The sequence below is a fragment of the Coregonus lavaretus genome, assembly GCF_964263955.1.
Source record: "Coregonus lavaretus genome assembly, chromosome: 15".
NCBI lineage: Eukaryota > Metazoa > Chordata > Actinopteri > Salmoniformes > Salmonidae > Coregonus > Coregonus lavaretus.
In genome coordinates, this window is record NC_140002.1 from 44,484,585 (window position 1) to 44,503,352 (window position 18,768).

Sequence of the window (18,768 nt, forward strand, 5' to 3'; positions counted from 1 at the left end):
ATCATTTCAAATTCCTTAAGCAAAGCAGGTGGCACCATTTTCTAGTAAAATACATTTATGGATAGCCAGGGGCACACTCCAACACTCTGACATCATTTACAAGAGATGCATTTGTGTTTAGTGAGTCCGCCAGATCAGAGGCAGAAGGGATGACCATGTGTTGTCTTGATAAGTGCATGAATTGGACCATTTTCCTGTCCTGCTAAGCATTCAAAATGTACTTTTGGGTGTCAGGTAAAATGTATGGAGTAAAAAGTACATTATTTTCTTTAGGAGTGTAGTGAAGTGAAAGTAAAAGTTGTCAAAAATATAAAAATATAAATAGTATTAAGTAGTACTTTAAAGTATTTGTACTTTACACCACTGTCTGTAAGTCACTGACAGTCACTCAATTAGCTATGTCAGCTAACAATTTTTAGATTGGTAAATTAGTCTAGCCAGCTATCTAAACTTGTAGTAATCATGGCCGAATACCAACCGGTCACACAGGGCACGTGCCCAGGGGCCCTGACCTCCAGGAGGCCCCCATTTGATTTTGTTAGTCACTCTCACTCAGATATCATGGCATAATGTAAGTCATGGCAAAATGTGCTAGAGCCTGCCTGCGCTGGCTTAGATCCTTGACAACATGTAAACTATATTTAGTCTCCAAATTTTTATCAAAAACATAAATACTTTTGCACAATGAGCACTTGTTGTCTCTCAAATACATCGTTACAGTTGTTGCTTAGCTAGCTAGCGAATTTTTGCCATATTAACATAGACATTACATCAGTCAAAACATCTCAAAACAAGACATGGTATCAATAACAAGATACAACAAGCTAAAATTAGCCACCTAAGATTCCCCACATGGCAGATTCTTGTCATTGTTGCTAGCTATCTGACCGTTCAGAATCGTAACACCACACGGCCTTCTGCCTCATCGATGCGCGAGCATCATTTTCATGACGTTGTCAGTCAACCCTTCTATGCTGCCAAAATAAAGGAAACACTAAACATAAAGTGTCTTAACAGGGTGTTGAGCCGCCAGATCAGCTTAAATGGCCTAGCATGGATTCTACAAGTGTCTGGAACTCTATTGGAGGGGTGAGACACAATTCTTCCATGAGAAATTCCATAATTTGTTGATTTGTTGATGAATGCTGTCTCAGGCGCCGCTCCAGAATTTCCCATAAGGTTTCAATTGGGTTGAGATCTGGTGAATGAGAAACACACACAAACACATACATACTGTACATACATACATACACATACATACATACATACATACATACATACATACATACATACATACATACATACATACATACATACATACATACATACATACATACATACATACATACATACTGTAAATACATACACGCACACACGCACACGCATACACACACACATACCCTTTAAACCCCCTATGCTCCATTGAGATCCCTCTTTCAAAGTCACTGAGATATCTTCTTCTAGCCATGGTAGCCATAAGAATATGCAACTGGGCATTTCTATTATTCGGCTGTCACTCTGTGAACACTGTCAAAGACCAAGTTGGCTAAATTTCTGCAAATGACTTTATTACGTTTTGTGTGTGTATGTGGGTTTGTGTGTGTGTGTGTGTGTGTGTGTGTGAGAGAGAGAGAGAGAGAGAGAGAGAGAGAGAGAGAGAGAGAGAGAGAGAGAGAAAGAGAGAGGGAGAGAGAGAGAGAGAACTTTGCGATCTGTTCCGGAGGGGGTTCGGGGCTGGTAGATCGCATTATCTAGAATTTCAAAGTCTGCCTCTCTGATGTGCGGTCTTTTTCTTCAGACCAGCAATGGATGTTACGCCTGGATTTGCATTCTTTATTATTTTACTGCATTTAATTCTCGCGAATGGACTTTATATCTCCAATGGCATAGGTATGTGTGATTTATGATTTTATACATTTTATACAATTGTGTAAAGCTTAGGCTATAACCTAGGTAGGCTACCACCCTTGCGAAAATGATCTGATCACGAATCGATCTTGAAGCATGTCAAATTCACACAGGTTATTCCGTAGCCCATACAAGTTCAATTACATTTTGCATAAACAGAAATATCGTTGAGTACGAATGGTAGTGTGTTTATGCAGTGTGTCTGTACGTTTCCCTTTCTTTTGCATGACACCAACTTTTTCCACATTTGTTTTTCATTCAAACATAATTTACGTGCGCACAAGTTCAGCATCTGAAGAACATTCCAATGGAACATTGATCATGCACTATTGATTGCAATTGGTTATATATATATAGTCATGTGAATTAGCACAAATATTGTTGAAGTTTTTACAGCAGTTATAGCTTAAATTAAACTAACAACGACCGTCTCCAAATAAGCCATTCCATTTGACTAGTAAAATAAATGGTTGGAATGAAATTAAACTTTAATTTGACATTCAATTTAATTTGACATTTGTAATTACCTGATTTCATGAATATTGACCTTAGTTATTCTTCCTAGTTGACAGCTTTAATCATCACCCCGTCTTGACGTGCTTGTCTGCGTGCTGGGTCACAGCTTCCTACCAAAACTGAAGTCGCAACTCGCAAGTTGACAATGGATGGAGTCATGCATATAAATTGCTGTATCTGCTCTGAACTTGGACGTGTTTGTTATGGTTCACAAAGAAGTGTAGTCGAGCGTGTTCATCTGCGGGAACGGACGTGAACATTGGGGCATACATTTACATTTTAGTCATTTAGCAGACGCTCTTATCCAGAGCGACTTACAGGAGCAATTAGGGTTAAGTGCCTTGCTCAAGGGCACATCACCGACGTGTTCTTTTTTTGATAGGCCTATTAGTCTAGGCTTATTATTGCCTGTGGTTTATTGATAAGGTAGGGAATATGCCAAAGTCAGTTGTGGTTGTAAAATGTGTCAGCTATAGATTCACATTGTATATGTGTTTATAAAGTTAGACCCATCATATGTTTTTACCCATGCTATAGCAGTGGATGCTGGTGGGAGGAGCTATAGGAGGATGAGCTCATTGAAATGGCTGGAATGGAATTAATGGAACTTATCAAAGGAACACATCAAACATATGGAAACCACATGTTTGACTCCATTCCATTTCAGCCATTACAATGAGCCTGTCCTCCTATAGCTCCTCCCACCAGCCTCCACTGTGCTATAGATACTAAAGCGTGTGTGTGTGCTTGTGCATGTGTGCGTGCGTGTGTGTGGCACTCTGTTTGCATCTGTTACTTCTGTGCATGATTATGTGTGTATTGATCAGTGTGTGACTGTCTCTCCCCGTGCATACAGAGTCTCTGCAGCATGTCCTGAGGGAGTATGGCGTGGCTAAGCCTGTGAACACTGACGCAGAGGGCCGGTTCCTCTCAGGTGCTGTCTCTGCACCTCAACTGGACAGCCAGCACCAGCAGGCCCACAGACGCTGGAGAAGAGAGGCTGCAGCTGCCTCAGACCCCAGCCATGGAGACCTGGAGGAGGGAGAGGGTACAGCCAGGCACAGGGAGACACTCTTCTACAATGTCACTGTATTTGGCCAGGAGCTCCACCTGCGCCTGCACTTCAACTCCAGGCTGGTGGCCCCCGGAGCTAAAGTGGAGTGGCACGAGGAGGGCAACCAGACCCGCTACGAGCCTCTACGGGACAGCGACTGCTTTTATGTAGGAGAGGTCACCAACGTCAGGGACACACACATCCGTCGCTATCAGCAACTGTGATGGTCTGGTAAGTGCTGCACCGTTGAGAAATGTATCCCTCACGTATTGTAGTTACACTGATATTGCACCTGTAGAACTTTATTAGGTACAGTTGATAGACAAAGTGGAATACCATAGTAGTAAAGCTGGCTAGACTTATTACATCCAAAAGACAGGAGAGGTTGGAGAGTTTAACCTCTGGCACATTGTTGTGGTTGTGTATCTCTGCACAGAAGGACTGAAGTTATTTTCGATGTAGGCAGATGTTTTTCATATGGTCTGCATGAAAATAGAGGATTGTAAAAAACAAAAGCAGCATACGTAATCTCATAATAAAACAAACTTCTCTTTCCCTGCTTGGCATTGCTGGTTGGCCTCCAGCAGGCAGGGTGGCAGTATTCAGTATGCAGGTCTCTGTGCTGAGGGAGGGAGGGAGGCCCAGTGGAGCTGTAAGTCCCTGGAGGCATACGCTTCATATCTCAGACAGCTACTTCATCCCTCCTCTCTCCCTCCCACCCTGCTGCAATAAAACCACATCTCCTTAATGATCACATGAAATAGTTTAGCCAAAGCCCCCACCCCATCTAGTTAAATGTGCTCCTTAAAGATACACAGAGACAGAGCACTCATTACAGAATATTACTCTCTCAAGGATGGGTTTCAGACAGGTCTGAATTTAGAATTAGCGATAAAGTAAACAATTTGTTAAAAAGACACCACTGTTTTTCTCTCTTTACCCCCTGTGGTTTCCCATGTCATCTGGACAAATCATACTTGCAGTGTTATGATCAGACCTGTCCAATAAACATGTCCAGATTATAGTGTCAGAAAACAACTGTCAAGAGAAAGACCAGTCTTCAAACATGGACAGTCTCATTGGTGAGTTTCTGTCTGTCTGTGAGAGTGTGTTAGACTTGTATTACTCTTTCCTCTCTGTGAGGAGTGTTACATTTCTCTGCTTGGAGCACATAGCACCAGAGCATGTCCATACACAGTACTGTCTGTGTTGTGACAGACTAGTGTAGGTTCTCTATTTTAACCTCTACGGGATCGGTGTCCCGTATACAGGACGGTTGAGCTAACGTGCGCTAATGTGATTAGCATGACTGTTGTAAGTAACAGCAAATTTTCCAGGACATAGACATGTCTTATATGGGCAGAAAGCTTAAATTCTTGTTAATCTAACTGCACTCTCCAATTTACAGTAGCTATTACAGTGACAAAATACCATGCTATTGTTTGAGGAGAGTGCACAACAATAAAAAACTTATCACGGCAACTGGTTTGATACAATTACCTCTGAAGGTAAATAATGTACTTACAATCCTAAGGGTCCCAGAGATAAAATGTAGCATAGTTTTGTTTAATAAAATCAATTTTTATATTCAAATGTAGGAACTGGGTTCTACAGTTTGAACCCTTGCTGTCTCTGGCTCAACACCTACCCCGCCCGGCCATCTAGATGTGTGAAAGTTAGTGTATAAGCTAATTATCTATCATGTATGACATTCCTGGGAGTGTGTAAACTTACATTTTGTATTACCATATCATTTTTGTATGTTCTCTATATTTATGTACTTGAAAATGTAGCAATTCACCAATTTGGCACATTTGGGCAGACTTGAGACAAAATAGTCCTGTATTGCAATGCTTCACTGGATCAATCTGAAACTTTGCACACACACTGCTCCCATCTAGTGGCCAAAATCTAAATTGCGCCTAAACTGCAATATTAAATTGTGGCCCTTCTCTTGCATTTCAAAGATGATGGAACCAAAAAAATAATAGAAAACACATGTTTTTTTGTTTGTATTATCTTTTACCAGATCTAATGTGTTCTCCTACATTAGTTTCACATTTCCACAAACTTCAAAGTGTTTTCAATAATATTTTTGATGAGTTGCAGTTCCAAGCTTTACACTCACCAAGCTCCTCCTGAAAGGTATTTCATCAGTGTTGAATGATTATGAGATTATAGTACAATGCTTTAAAGCCAGACTCAGTAAGTCTCATTTACTTAATTTGTGATTGTAAAATATCAAACTGTCGGGGCGACAAAACAAACCCAGGCAAGACATAATGTTAACTAACCTAGGCAAGACGTCATAACGTGCTCTATCAGAGAGTTCTCAAGCGGCCGCTAGGACAGCCACCCTTCCAACAGTCAGTACCAGACAGATGGTGTTCTCGTTTGCTTGTAGCCTACATCAAGCATGTATACTGAGCAAAAATATAAACGCAACATGCAACAATTTTCTAGACTTTACTGAGTTACAGTTCATATAAAGAAATCAGTCAATTGAAATGAATTCATTCATCTATGGATTTCACATGAATGGGAATACAGATATACATCTGTTGGTCACAGATACCTTTAAAAAAAATGGTAGGGGCATGGATCAGAAAACCAGTCAGTATCTGGTGTGACCACCATTTGCCTCCTGCAGCGCGACACATCTCCTTTGCGTAGAGTTGATCAGGCTGTTGATTGTTGCCTGTGGAATGTTGTCCCACTCCTCTTCAATGGCTGTGCGAAGCTGCTGGATATTGGCGGGAACGGGAACACACTGTCGGACACGTCGATCCAGAACATCCCAAACATGCTCAATAGGTGTCATGTCTGGTGAGTATGCAGGCCATGGAAGAACTGGGACATTTTCAGCTTCCAGGAATTGTCTACAGATCCTTGCGACATGGGGCCATGCATTATCATGCTGAAACATGAGGTGATGGTGACGGATAAATGGCACGACAATGGTCCTTAGGATTTCGTCACTGTATCACTGTGCATTCAAATTTCCATTGATAAAATGCAATTGTGTTCTTTGTCCGTAGCTTATGCCTGCCCATACCATAACCCCACTGCCATCATGGGGCACTCTGTTTACAATGTTGACATCAGCAAACTGCTCGCCCACACAACGCCATACATCTGCAGTTGTGAGGCCGGTAAGAGGTACTGCCAAATTCTCTAAAACAACGTTGGAGGCGGCTTGTGATAGAGAAATTAACATTAAATTGTCTGGCAACAGCTCTGGTGGACATTCCTGCAGTCAGCATGCCAATTGCATGCTCTCTCAAATCTTGAGACATCTGTGGCATTGTGTGACAAAACTGCCCATTTTAGAGTGACCTTTTACTGTCCAAAGCACAAGGTGCACCTATGTAATGATCATGCTGTTTAATCAGCTTCTTGATATGCCACACCTGTCAGGTGGATGGATTATCTTGGCAAAGGAGAAATGCTCACTAACAGGGATGTAAACAAATTTATGCACAACATTTGAGAGAAATAAGCTTGTTGTGCGTATGAATTTTTGTGGGGATTTATTATTTCAGCTCATGAAACATGGGACCAACACTATACATGTTGCGTTGATATTTTTGTTCAGTGTAGGTTACTCTACTGTATACAAATTATGATTTACAAGTGGAGTCAGCTATGAACATTACAGAAGTAAGATGTAATTGCCTGGAAAAATCAACCCTCAGCAACTATAGGGTTGAATAAATTTGCCATCAAAAGGTTGCAATAGTAAACTCCACATCCTAGAGGAAAACAATTAGCCAGCTAGCAACTCCAGCAAAGTTTGCAAGTGCATGAAGGTTTGTTTAGCTGTAGGCTAATCACCCACCGGTAGGCTATGTCGATTTGCAAGCAATGCGTATGTGGATCTATCTGTTTGCGAGCCAGCTATATTTGCTAGCTATTATTACATTTACATTTTACATTTTAGTCATTTAGCAGACGCTCTTATCCAGAGCGACTTACAGAAGCAATTAGGGTTAAGTGCCTTGCTCAAGGGCACATCGACAGATTTTTCACCTAGTCGGCTCGGGGATTAGAACCAGCGACCTTTCGGTTACTGGCACAACGCTCTTACCCACTAAGCTACCTGCTATTATTATCCATAGTGTCCAGCATGCTGGCACTGGTCATGCTGAGAAGTCTGGAATATGGTCCAACTAGCAAGTGTTGCACTAGTAAAATATTCTCAATCCCTTGATGAATGAAAATCGCCCACAATTCCAGTTTTCATTCAGAAGCTCAAGCTAGCAACATCAAAGCAATTTTGTAACGACAGACCCACCAGTGTTTTCAAATCTGTGCTCTTGCCTATCGTCAGCTGTTGCACAGACAAGCAGATGCACAGACGGACTGACAGCCAGCAGCCAATATTATTAACCGTTACCACATTTATTTGTCAGCTGAATCACACATTTATTCTGTATCACTCAACTCTCATTTATGTGTCTCGTTTGAATTGAGAGGGATATAGCTAGATATGTATTGTTGATGTGTTGCTGTAGTCGTGGATGTATCAGAGGGACAGATAGAACGTGCGCGAGATAAATTATCAATAGGCCTATGCGTCATAATTACCTGGAGAAACCTTACCTGCAGTTTGTAAACAATAATGAATAAAACCTTAATATGTATCACTTTGAAGTGATGCAAATAGCAAATTAATCTTTCATCTATACACTTCGAGATATATTAAACCAGAAAAAAAACTGACATTTAATTTGGGACTTACTGAGTCTGGCTTTAAGGCCCCAGGTCTTCTCGTCATCAGCTCTATGTTCTCCACACATCACTCTGCATGGCCATGGTATTGCAGGCCAGGCATGAGTATCATCATTAGCAGACTGCACCATGCCAGAGCAGAGCAGGCCGCTACCCCTGCTAAGTGAGAACTGAGTAGGAGGTGCACTACAAGTGTCCGCTTCAGACATTCAGCAGAGGCACAAGCTGTTGCCATTGCCACAGTATCTATAGGTAACGGAAATTGGAGCAAGTGACATCCACCAAATGAGCAAATCTGTTGTGGCCTATGCTACAGACAGTTGTCATGGAAACCATCCTCTTATGCAATTTGTCCCAAGGGGTCAGCCTGTCTGCTTCGTCTGTGTGTGTGTGTGTGTGTGTGTGCGCGTGCGTGATATCTATCTGTTTTTCTCCTCCTCCCTTCTCTGTTTGGTATGTCCTGTGTCACCTTGTTCCAGAGATGCATGTTGTGGCTGAAATTATAATTTGTGTGCTTTCTCTGTGTTATGATAACAGATAAATCAATCCTCTACTACATACAGTGGTCCTGTAGCTTGTAGTCTTATCCAGCTTGTAATCAAGCCACCAAAGAAGCATTATCCCATACAGATCTCAGGCTGGCAAAAATTGACACAAATGTGGGAAGCATTGGAGTCAACATGGGCCAGCATCCCTGTGGAACCCTTTGAAAACTTTGTAGAGTCCATGCCCCGATGAATTGAGGCTTGTTCTGAGGGCAAAATGGGGGGTGCAACTCAAGGTGTTCATAATGTTTTGTATACGCAGTGTATGACAGCTGTGTGTAACCTACTAATGAAGTTGCAACGTCTCTACAGTTTCTGTCATCCCAGTGGTCTTTAATCTTCTGAACACAAGCTTTGGATGTCATGTCACACATATTTAATTAGGTGCAGGTTTGTGGTATAACATAATCAAGTTGTATGAGTCTTGTTCATGTTGCTCCCCTGGCTGGGCCGGGGCTGGTGTGTTTGGAGCTGTGTCGTGATTTGTATGACCTCTGAGCCTTCTCAAATCAATGTTGAGCCAAAGGCACCAAATTGGACCAGGGCTCACTGTTTCAGCCATAAAACCGAACGTAGCAGGCGTAAAAGAAACGCCTGAAACTAGATCCCGTACATACTGGTCTTGACGAGAAGGAAAAACACTGTCGGGGGAGGTCCTCTTCTGCACTGTTCAACCAATCCAGTAAATGTGGAGGAGGAGTTAAGATGAAGTGTCGCCTTGTTAACTTCCAAAAGCGGAAGTCGCGTCACAGGCTCTCTTTTCCATTTCCCGTGAAAACCGGAACATCAGTTGTTGGGTACTCGGCAGAGGATACATCCATCTGTCGCTCCCCTCTCTGGTTTGGGCCAATAGGAGACACTCTCTTTTGTGGAGCTGAGTGGGCAGTGGAGAGGGGTTAAAGAGGAACACACTTGTCAGCTAGGGCCATTCCAGAATCCCCTGGATCTGGTGTCTATGTAGTATCTGTGGCCTTTGATGATTTCCATTAACATTCCACAAGCCACACTTACCATTGCTACAAGCTGGAGGAAGCAGCATTGAATGATAGTATGAGGAGCCCACTGCACAGGCACATTTAATTTCCTCTCACCAGAGTTTAGATCTGTTTCTATATATGTATGGATGAAAACCTCAGTCCTAATTGTAGGATAAAAGAAAGCATTCTTCTTCTTCCACCACTAAGCGCTAATGTGGCCTGTCTGTCTGTCTGTCTACCACATTGTCTGTCTATCAGGTTGTCTCTCACTGTCTGTCTGTCTAGTGTCTGCCTTCCCTCTCTCCATCTCTCATCCATCTGGCTGAATGCCCAGTCCAGCAGGCTGTGTGTTACATTACCGTTTCAAAGTGACATATTGGCGCTCTTATCAGGATTTATAGTTGAGATAACAAGCCCAACTGGAGTGTAAAGAGGATTTTTGAACCTGAAGACACAATGCCTCTGCTGTAGAGAACAGGTCTACACGCATGAATACAGTTGACCTCCTTAGAGAACACAACTGTCTCATCACAAACATGGAAGCCAATAAATGTCTTGTCATGTTTTGTTTTAATTTGAATTCTGTGTCAGCTTTCTTTCATGGCCATGAGACTCGGTCCAATTATGTAGATGGAAAAAATAGGAACGTCTTGAAGAATTCCATGACTGACACCTTAGCATTTAGAGTTGTCTATGGATGTCATGGTGTGAAGGAGCATGACCGGGATACGTACAGTAGATGTTTCATAGGAAAACTTTTAAAAGGAAAAGTGTGTCAGGGCACACACAGACAAAGGGTTGAGTGTGACTCTATCCAAATGCAATGTTAAAGTGATGGGTGGGAGTGAAAAAGAGGAGATTGGGTCTTGATAGTTCCCTCCGGTCCTGTATGTAGTTACAGTATGCAATGTGATCTCAGCCACCTGGCTCGGCCAGTCCCTGTAGGAGTGTCCAAATGGAAAACAGCAGTGTGGCGTGGATGTTAGTCAAGAGAGTTCAGAATGGAGGCAATACATGTGGGATCTGACCCGATGATCCAGGACAGTTTAATGTGTGTGCACAGCGTCAGTGGCGTACAGCACTTTCGCAACCCCCCAGCAAGGTCTGAGCTTTTCCTATAATTCAACACATTTTGCCATGGGGCAAAGAGAAAATGTTGCTGTTTTAAAGTTAATTTCCTGCAATTCTACACATTATCATGGAGAGAGAAATGTGCAGTTTTATAGATACTATTCTACATGTTTTGCAATGAGGCTGAGAGAATTTAGCATTTTAAAATCTAATTTCCTGCTATTCTACAAATTTTGCCATGAGGCTGAGAGAAGAATGTGCAGTTTTACAGCTAATTTCCTGTAATTCTAAACATTTTTAGTTTAGTTTAGTTTAGTTTAGTAAGTCGCTCTGGATAAGAGCGTCTGCTAAATGACTAAAATGTAAAATGTAAATGTAATTTTTGCCATGGCTTATGATGTGTTCATATGCTATCTGGGGAGGGGGGGCTCCAACCCCTGTTTGGGGTCCCCAGAGCCCATGCCCCCCTCCAGAAATTAAAAGGATTACTAGAATGAACATCAACAATCCAACTCAAATCACAAGTAGCTTTGGCCCGCACATCATAACGATTCTTGCTAGGCTTGAAAATGGGCCTGTTTGATGATAAACTGTATTTGACTAATTTAAAACTTTTTTTGTAAATTCAGGATTTTATACTGTATGCAACTCAGGACCAAGATCAAGTTTGATGCAGGACTCATTAATCCTTGAATCCCATAGATTTGGTGTCACACTGTCAGATTGACACAATCTGGGTGTCTATTGCACTTGCCATAATAACAACTGGCAGAATTCACTTCCAAAATTCAGCAAAACGTCTAATCTCAGATTTGGCTAAATGTAATTTATAATGTGTAAGATTATGTTGAAAAGGCTGAAAATAAATGTTGTAATATGATTCAATTAAAGGTTGAAAGGAAGTTTGAGGAAGTTTAGAAATAGCTTTTTTTTTTGTAGAGTGAGGGTCACGTAAACCCAACAACCCTTCGAATGGCAACTAACACCGAATACCGTGAGTCAACATAGCAAAAGTTTAAAAACACTTTTGGCCTTTCTTCAATGAGAACTATTGCTATGGAATAAGGTCATGCTTTTTGTGCAATGGAAATATGTTTCTTAAAGGACTATTATGGATATGGCCCCAATCTTCCCTTTCCAACACTTACAGTGTAAACACTGTATTTTATCATTTTCATTGCCCTTCCACTGAAGTATAACTCCAGCAGTGAAAATGGAGAGTTTATAATAATTATCACTTACCCCGGTTTAACCTTTTACACTAATGGAAATTGGCCAATATGGATAGGGACAATATGAAATGTTTCTTACAGAAGAACTATAAAAAGCATATGCATGACAAGGTAACAATTGAAAGAGAACACTTTGGAGATGATGGGGAAATTATGAGACCCAAGGTGAGGACACAACAGTTGACCTGACACAAGACTGAATCCAAACATTAAACTGTTGATTTCATGTGCATTTTACATTAACTGTACTTTTCACAGTGTTTGTCAATAACGAGATCTGAAAATACTCTAAATACATTCAATAACATACAAATAATATTCATGGACATTTTGGGGTAGGTGCAACATAAGGGAGAAAAAAAAAGTGTTTGAGTGAGAGGTCTAACTGGTGTCTCCAAGTGGCCACACACCTCTCCAAACAGCGCACAATTCCTAAGTAATTTCAATGCACTTTTATGACACAAGGAAATAGCCTTCAAATATAAGGTGCATTTTTTTAGCTGTCCTAGCTTTTCCATTGAGGAACTGAAGCAAGCACACTTTTTTGTTTGGAACACAGCCCTGCGTCCCCACCATCACACAATTACTGTTGTTGTTGCCAACATGGCTAGCTAAATTATAAATACGATCTTTTTTGTTTGTTATTTTATTAGGATCCCCATTAGCTGTTGCGAATGCCGCAGCTACTCTTTCTGGGGTCCACACAGAACATGAAACATGACATAAGACAGAACATTAATAGACAAGAACAGCTCAAGGACAGAACTACAGTACATATATTTAAAAGTGGCACACATAGCCTACATATCAATACATGCACACAAAATATCTAAGTCAAATAGGGGAGATGCGTTGTGCTGTGAGGTGTTGCTTTATCTCTTCTTTGAAACCAGGTTTGCTGTTCATTTGAGCAATATGAGATGGAAGGGAGTTCCATGCAATAATGGCTGTATATACAGCTTTCTTGAATTTGTTCTGGATTTGGGGACCATGAAAAGATCCCTGGTGGAATGTCTGGTTTGGTAAGTGTGTGTGTCAGAGCTGTGCGTAAATTGACTATGCAAACAATTTGGAATTTTCAACACATTAATGTTTCTTATAAAAAGAACAAGTGATGCAGTCAGTCTCTCCTCAACTCTTAGCCAAGAGAGACTGGCATGCATAGTATTTATATTAGCCATCTGATTACAGTGAAGACGTTCCGCTCTGTTCTGGGCCAGCTGCAGCTTAACTAGATATTTCTTAGCAGCACTTGACCATATGGCTGGACAATAATCAAGATAAGACAAAACTAGAGCCTGCAGGACTTGATTTGTGGCGTGTGGTGTCAACAAAGCAGAACATATTTTTATTACGGACAGACCTCTCCCCATCTTTACAACCATTGAATCTATATGTTTTGACCATGACAGTTTACAATCTAAGGTAACACCAAGTAATTTAGTCTCCTCAACTTGTTCAATAGCCACAACATTCATTAAAATATTCAGATGAGGTCTAGAGCTTAGGGAATGATTTGAACCAAATAAAATGCTCTTAGATTTAGAGATGTTCAGGACCAGTTTATTACTGGCCACCAATTCCAAAACTGACTACAACTCCTTGTTAAGGGTTTCAGCGACTTCATTAGCTGTGGTTGTTGACACGTATATGGTTGAATGAAGCAGATGCTAAGCTACAGGACTGTTTTGCTAGCACAGACTGGAATATGTTCCGGGATTCTTCCGTTGGCATTGAGGAGTACACCACATCAGTTACTGCCTTCATCAATAAGTGCATCGATGACGTCGTCCCCACAGTGACTGTACGTATATACCCCAACCAGAAGCCATGGATTACAGGCAACATCCGTACTGAGCTAATGGGTAGAGCTGCCGCTTTCAAGGAGCGGGACTCTAACCCGGAAGCTTATAAGAAATCCTGCTATGCCCTCCGACGAACCATCAAACAGGCAAAGCGTCAATACAGGACTAAGATCGAATTGTACTACACCGGCTCCGACGCTCGTCGGATGCGGCAGGGCTTGCAAACTATTACAGACTACAAAGGGAAGCACAGCCGCGAGCAGCCCAGTGACACAAGCCTACCAGACAAGCTGAATTACTTCTATGCTCGCTTCGAGCCAAGTAACACTGAAACATGCATGAGAGCTTCACCTGTTCTGGACGACTGTGTGATCACGCTCTCCGTAGCCGATGTGAGTAAGACCTTATAACAGGTCAACATTCACAAGGCCGCAGGGCCAGACGGATTACCAACATGCGCTGACCAACTGGCAAGTGTCTTCACTGACATTTTCAACCTCTCCCTGTCTGAGTCTGTAATACCAACATGTTTCAAGCAGACCACCATAGTCCCTGTGCCAAAGAACACTAAGGTAACCTCCCTAAATTACTACCGACCTGTAGCACTCACGTCTGTAGCCATGAAGTGCTTTGAAAGGCTGGTCATGGCTCACATCAACACCATTATCCCAGAAACCCTAGACCCACTCCAATTTGCATACCGCCCCAACAGATCCACAGGTGATGCAATCTTTATTGCGCACCACACTGCCCTTTCACACCTGGACAAGAGGAACACCTATGTGAGAATGCTGTTCATTGACTACAGCTCAGCGTTCAACAAAGCTCATCACTAAGCTAAGGACCCTGGGACTAAACACCTCCCTCTGCAACTGGATCCTGGACTTCCTGACGGGCCGCCCCCAGGTGGTAATGGTAGGTAACAACACATCCGCCACGCTGATCCTCAACACGGGGGCCCCTCAGGGATGCGTGCTCAGTCCCCTCCTGTACTCCCTGTTCACTCATGACTGCATGGCCAGGCACAACTCTCCAACACCATCATTAAGTTTGCCGATGACACAACAGTGGTAGGCCTGATCACCGACAATGTCGAGACAGCCTATAGGGAGGAGGTCAGAGACCTGGCCGTGTGGTGCCAGGACAACAACCTCTCCCTCAACGTGATTAATACAAAGGAGATGATTGTGGACTACAGGAAAAAGAAGAGGACCGAGCACGCCCCCATTCTCATCGACGGGGCTGTAGTGGAGCAGGTTGAGAGCTTCAAGTTCCTTGGTGTCCACATCACCAACAAACTAACATGGTCCAAGCACACCAAGACAGTGGTGAAGAGGGCACAACAAAACCTATTCTCCCTAAGGTGACTGAAAAGTTTTGGAATGGGTCCTCAGATCTTCAAAAGGTTCTACAGCTGCACCATCGAGAGCATCCTGACTGGTTGCATCACTGCTCGGCCTCCGACCGCAAGGCACTACAGAGGGTAGTGCGTACGGCCCAGTACATCACTGGGGCCAAGCTTCCTGCCATCCAGGTCCTCTATACCAGGCGGTGTCAGAGGAAGGCTCTAAAAATAGTCAGACTCCTGCCACCCTAGTCATAGACTGTTCTCTCTGCTACCGTACGGCAAGAGGTACCGGAGCACCAAGTCTAGGTCCAAGAGGCTTCTAAACAGCTTCTACCAGCAAGCCATAAGACTCCTCAACACCTAATCAAATGGCTACCCAGACTCATTTACATAAGTATTCACACCCCTGAGTCAATACTTTGTAGAAGCACATTTGACAGCAATTACAGCTGTGTGTCTTTCTGGGTAAGTCTCTAAGAGCTTTCCAAACCTGGATTGTGCAACATTTGCCAATAAAAAAATAAAGAAATCTTCAAGATCTGTCAAGTTGGTTGTTGATTATTGCTAGACAACCATTTTCAGGTCTTGCCATAGATTTTCAAGTAGATTTAATTCAAAACTGTAACTCGGCCGCTCAGGAACATTCACTGTCTTCTTGGTAAGCAACATCTGTGTAGATTTGGCTTTGTGTTTTAGGTTATTGTCCTGCTGAAAGTTGAATTAATTTCCTAGTGTCTGGTTTTCCTCTAGGATTTTGCCTGTGCTTAGCTCCATTCTGTTTATTTCATATCCTGAAAAACTCCCCAGTCCTTAACGATTACACGCATACCCATAACATGCATGAAAATATGGCGAGTGGTGCTCAGTAATGTATTGGATTGGATGTGCCCCAAACATAACACTTTTTATTCAGGACAAAAGTTAATTGCTTTGCCACATTTTTGCAGTATTACTTTAGTGTCTTGTTGCAAACAGGATGCATATTTTTTAATATTTTTTATTCTGTACAGGCTACCTTCTTTTCACTCTGTCAATTGGGTTAGTATTGTGGAGTAACTCCAATGTTGTTCATCCATCCTCAGTTTTATCCTATCGCAGCCATTAAACTCTGTAACTTTTTTAATGTCCCTGAGCGGTTTCCTTCCTCTCCGGCAACAGAGTTAGGAAGAACGCCTGTATCTTTGTAATGACTGGGTGTATTGATCAAATCAAATTGTATTGGTCGCATAAACATATTTAGCAGATTTTATTGCGGGTGTAGTGAAATGCTTGTGTTCCTAGCTCCTACAGTGCAGTAATATCGAACAATACACAACAATACAGAAATATTAGGACGAGCAATATCTGAGTCCGGAGTTTAAATATATACAGTTGAAGTCGGAAATGTACATAAACCTTAGCCAAATACATTTAAACTCAGTTTTCCACAATTCCTGACTTTTCATCCTAGTAAAAATTCCCTGTTTTAGGTCTGTTAGGATCACCACTTTATTTTAAGAATGTGAAATGTCAGAATAATAGTAGAGAGAATGATTTATTTCAGCTTTTATTTCTTTCATCACATTCCCAGTGGGTCAGAAGTTCAATTAGTATTTGGTATCATTGCCTTTAAATAGTTTAACTTGGGTCAAACATTTCGGTTAGCCTTCCACAAGCGTCTCACAATAAGTTGGGTGAATTTTGGCCCATTCCTCCTGACAGAGCTGGTGTAACTGAGTCAGGTTTGTAGGCCTCCTTGCTCGCACACGCTTTTTCAGTTCTGCCCACACATTTTCTATAGGTTTGAGGTCAGGGCTTTGTGATGGCCACTCCAATACCTTGACTTTGTTGTCCTTAAGCCATTTTGCTACAAATTTGGAAGTATGCTTGGGGTCATTGTCCATTTGGAAGACCCATTTGCGACCAAGCTTGAACTTCCTGTCTTGAGATGTTGCTTCAATATATCCACATAAAGAAGTGCCTCAGTCCCTCCTGCAGCAAAGCACCCCCACATCATGATGCTGCCACCTCCGTGCTTCATGATTGGGATGGTGTTCTTCGGCTTGCAAGCGTTCCCCTTTTTCCTCCAAACATAACGATGGTCATTATGGCCAAACAGTTCTATTTTCGTTTCATCAGACCAGAGGACATTTCTCCAAAAAGTACGATCTTTGTCCCCATGTGCAGTTGCAAACCGTAGTCTGGCTTTTTTATGGCGGTTTTGGAACAGTGGCTTCTTCCTTGCTGAGCGGCCTTTCAGGTTATGTCGATATAGCACTCGTTTTACTGTGGATATAGATACTTTTGTACCTGTTTCCTCCAGCATCTTCATAAGGTCCTTTGCTGTTGTTCTGGGATTGATTTGCACTTTTCGCACCAAAGTACGTTCATCTCTAGGAGACAGAACGCGTCTACTTCCTGAGCGGTATGACGGCCGTGTGGTCCCATGGTGTTTATACCTGCGTACTATTGTTTGTACAGATTAACGTGGTACCTTCAGGCGTTTGGAAATTGCTCCCAAGGATGAACCAGACTTGTGGAGGTCTACAAATTCTTTTCTGAGGTCTTGGCTGATTTCTTTTGATTTTCCCATGATGTCAAGCAAAGAGGCACTGAGTTTGAAGGTAGCCCTTGAAATACATCCACAGGTACACCTCCAACTGACTCAAATGATATCAATTAGCCTATCAGAAGCTTTTAAAGCCATGATAATTTTCTAGACTTTTCCAAGCTGTGTAAAGGCACAGTCAACTTAGTGTATGTAAACTTCTGACCCACTGGAATTGTGATACAGTGAATTATAAGTGAAATAATTTGTCTGTAAACAATTGTTGGAAATATTACTTGTGTCATGCACAAAGTAGATGTCCTAACCGACTTGCCAAAGCTATAGTTTGTTAACAAGAAATGTGTGTTTGAAAAATGAGTTTTAATGACTCCAACCTAAGTGTATGTAAACTTCCGACTTCAACTGTATATACAGTGAGGGAAAAAAGTATTTGATCCCCTGCTGATTTTGTACGTTTGCCCACTGACAAAGAAATTATCAGTCTATAATTTTAATGGTAGGTTTATTTGAACAGTGAGAGACAGAATAACAACAAAAAAATCCAGAAAAACACGTCAGAAATGTTATAAATTGATTTGCATTTTAATGAGAGAAATAAGTATTTGACCCCCTCTCAATCAGAAAGATTTCTGGCTCCCAGGTGTCTTTTATACAGGTAACGAGCTGAGATTAGGAGCACACTCTTAAAGGGAGTGCTCCTAATCTCAATTTGTTACCTGTATAAAAGACACCTGTCCACAGAAGCAATCAATCAATCAGATTCCAAACTCTCCACCATGGCCAAGACCAAAGAGCTCTCCAAGGATGTCAGGGACAAGATTGTAGACCTACACAAGGCTGGAATGGGCTACGAGACCATCGCCAAGCAGCTTGGTGAGAAGGTGACAACAGTTGGTGCGATTATTCGCAAATGGAAGAAACACAAAAGAACTGTCAATCTTCCTCAGCCTGGGGCTCCATGCAAGATCTCACCTTATGGAGTTGCAATGATCATGAGAACGGTGAGGAATCAGCCCAGAACTACACGGGAGGA

The 18,768-nt window shown here is 42.0% G+C and overlaps 1 protein-coding gene across 1 annotated transcript in view; it reads left to right on the top strand.

Moving 5' to 3' along the window:
• The first annotated feature begins 1,729 nt into the window (after nt 1-1,729).
• LOC311142142 (A disintegrin and metalloproteinase with thrombospondin motifs 2-like) overlaps nt 1,730-18,768 on the top strand; it is an 85,065-nt gene continuing 68,026 nt past the window's right edge. Inside the window, 3 exon segments of the mRNA XM_084177734.1 lie at nt 1,730-1,890; nt 3,281-3,672; nt 3,674-3,709. Of these exon segments, the coding sequence (XP_084033860.1) occupies nt 1,806-1,890; nt 3,281-3,672; nt 3,674-3,709 (513 nt within the window). The 5' untranslated portion in view covers nt 1,730-1,805.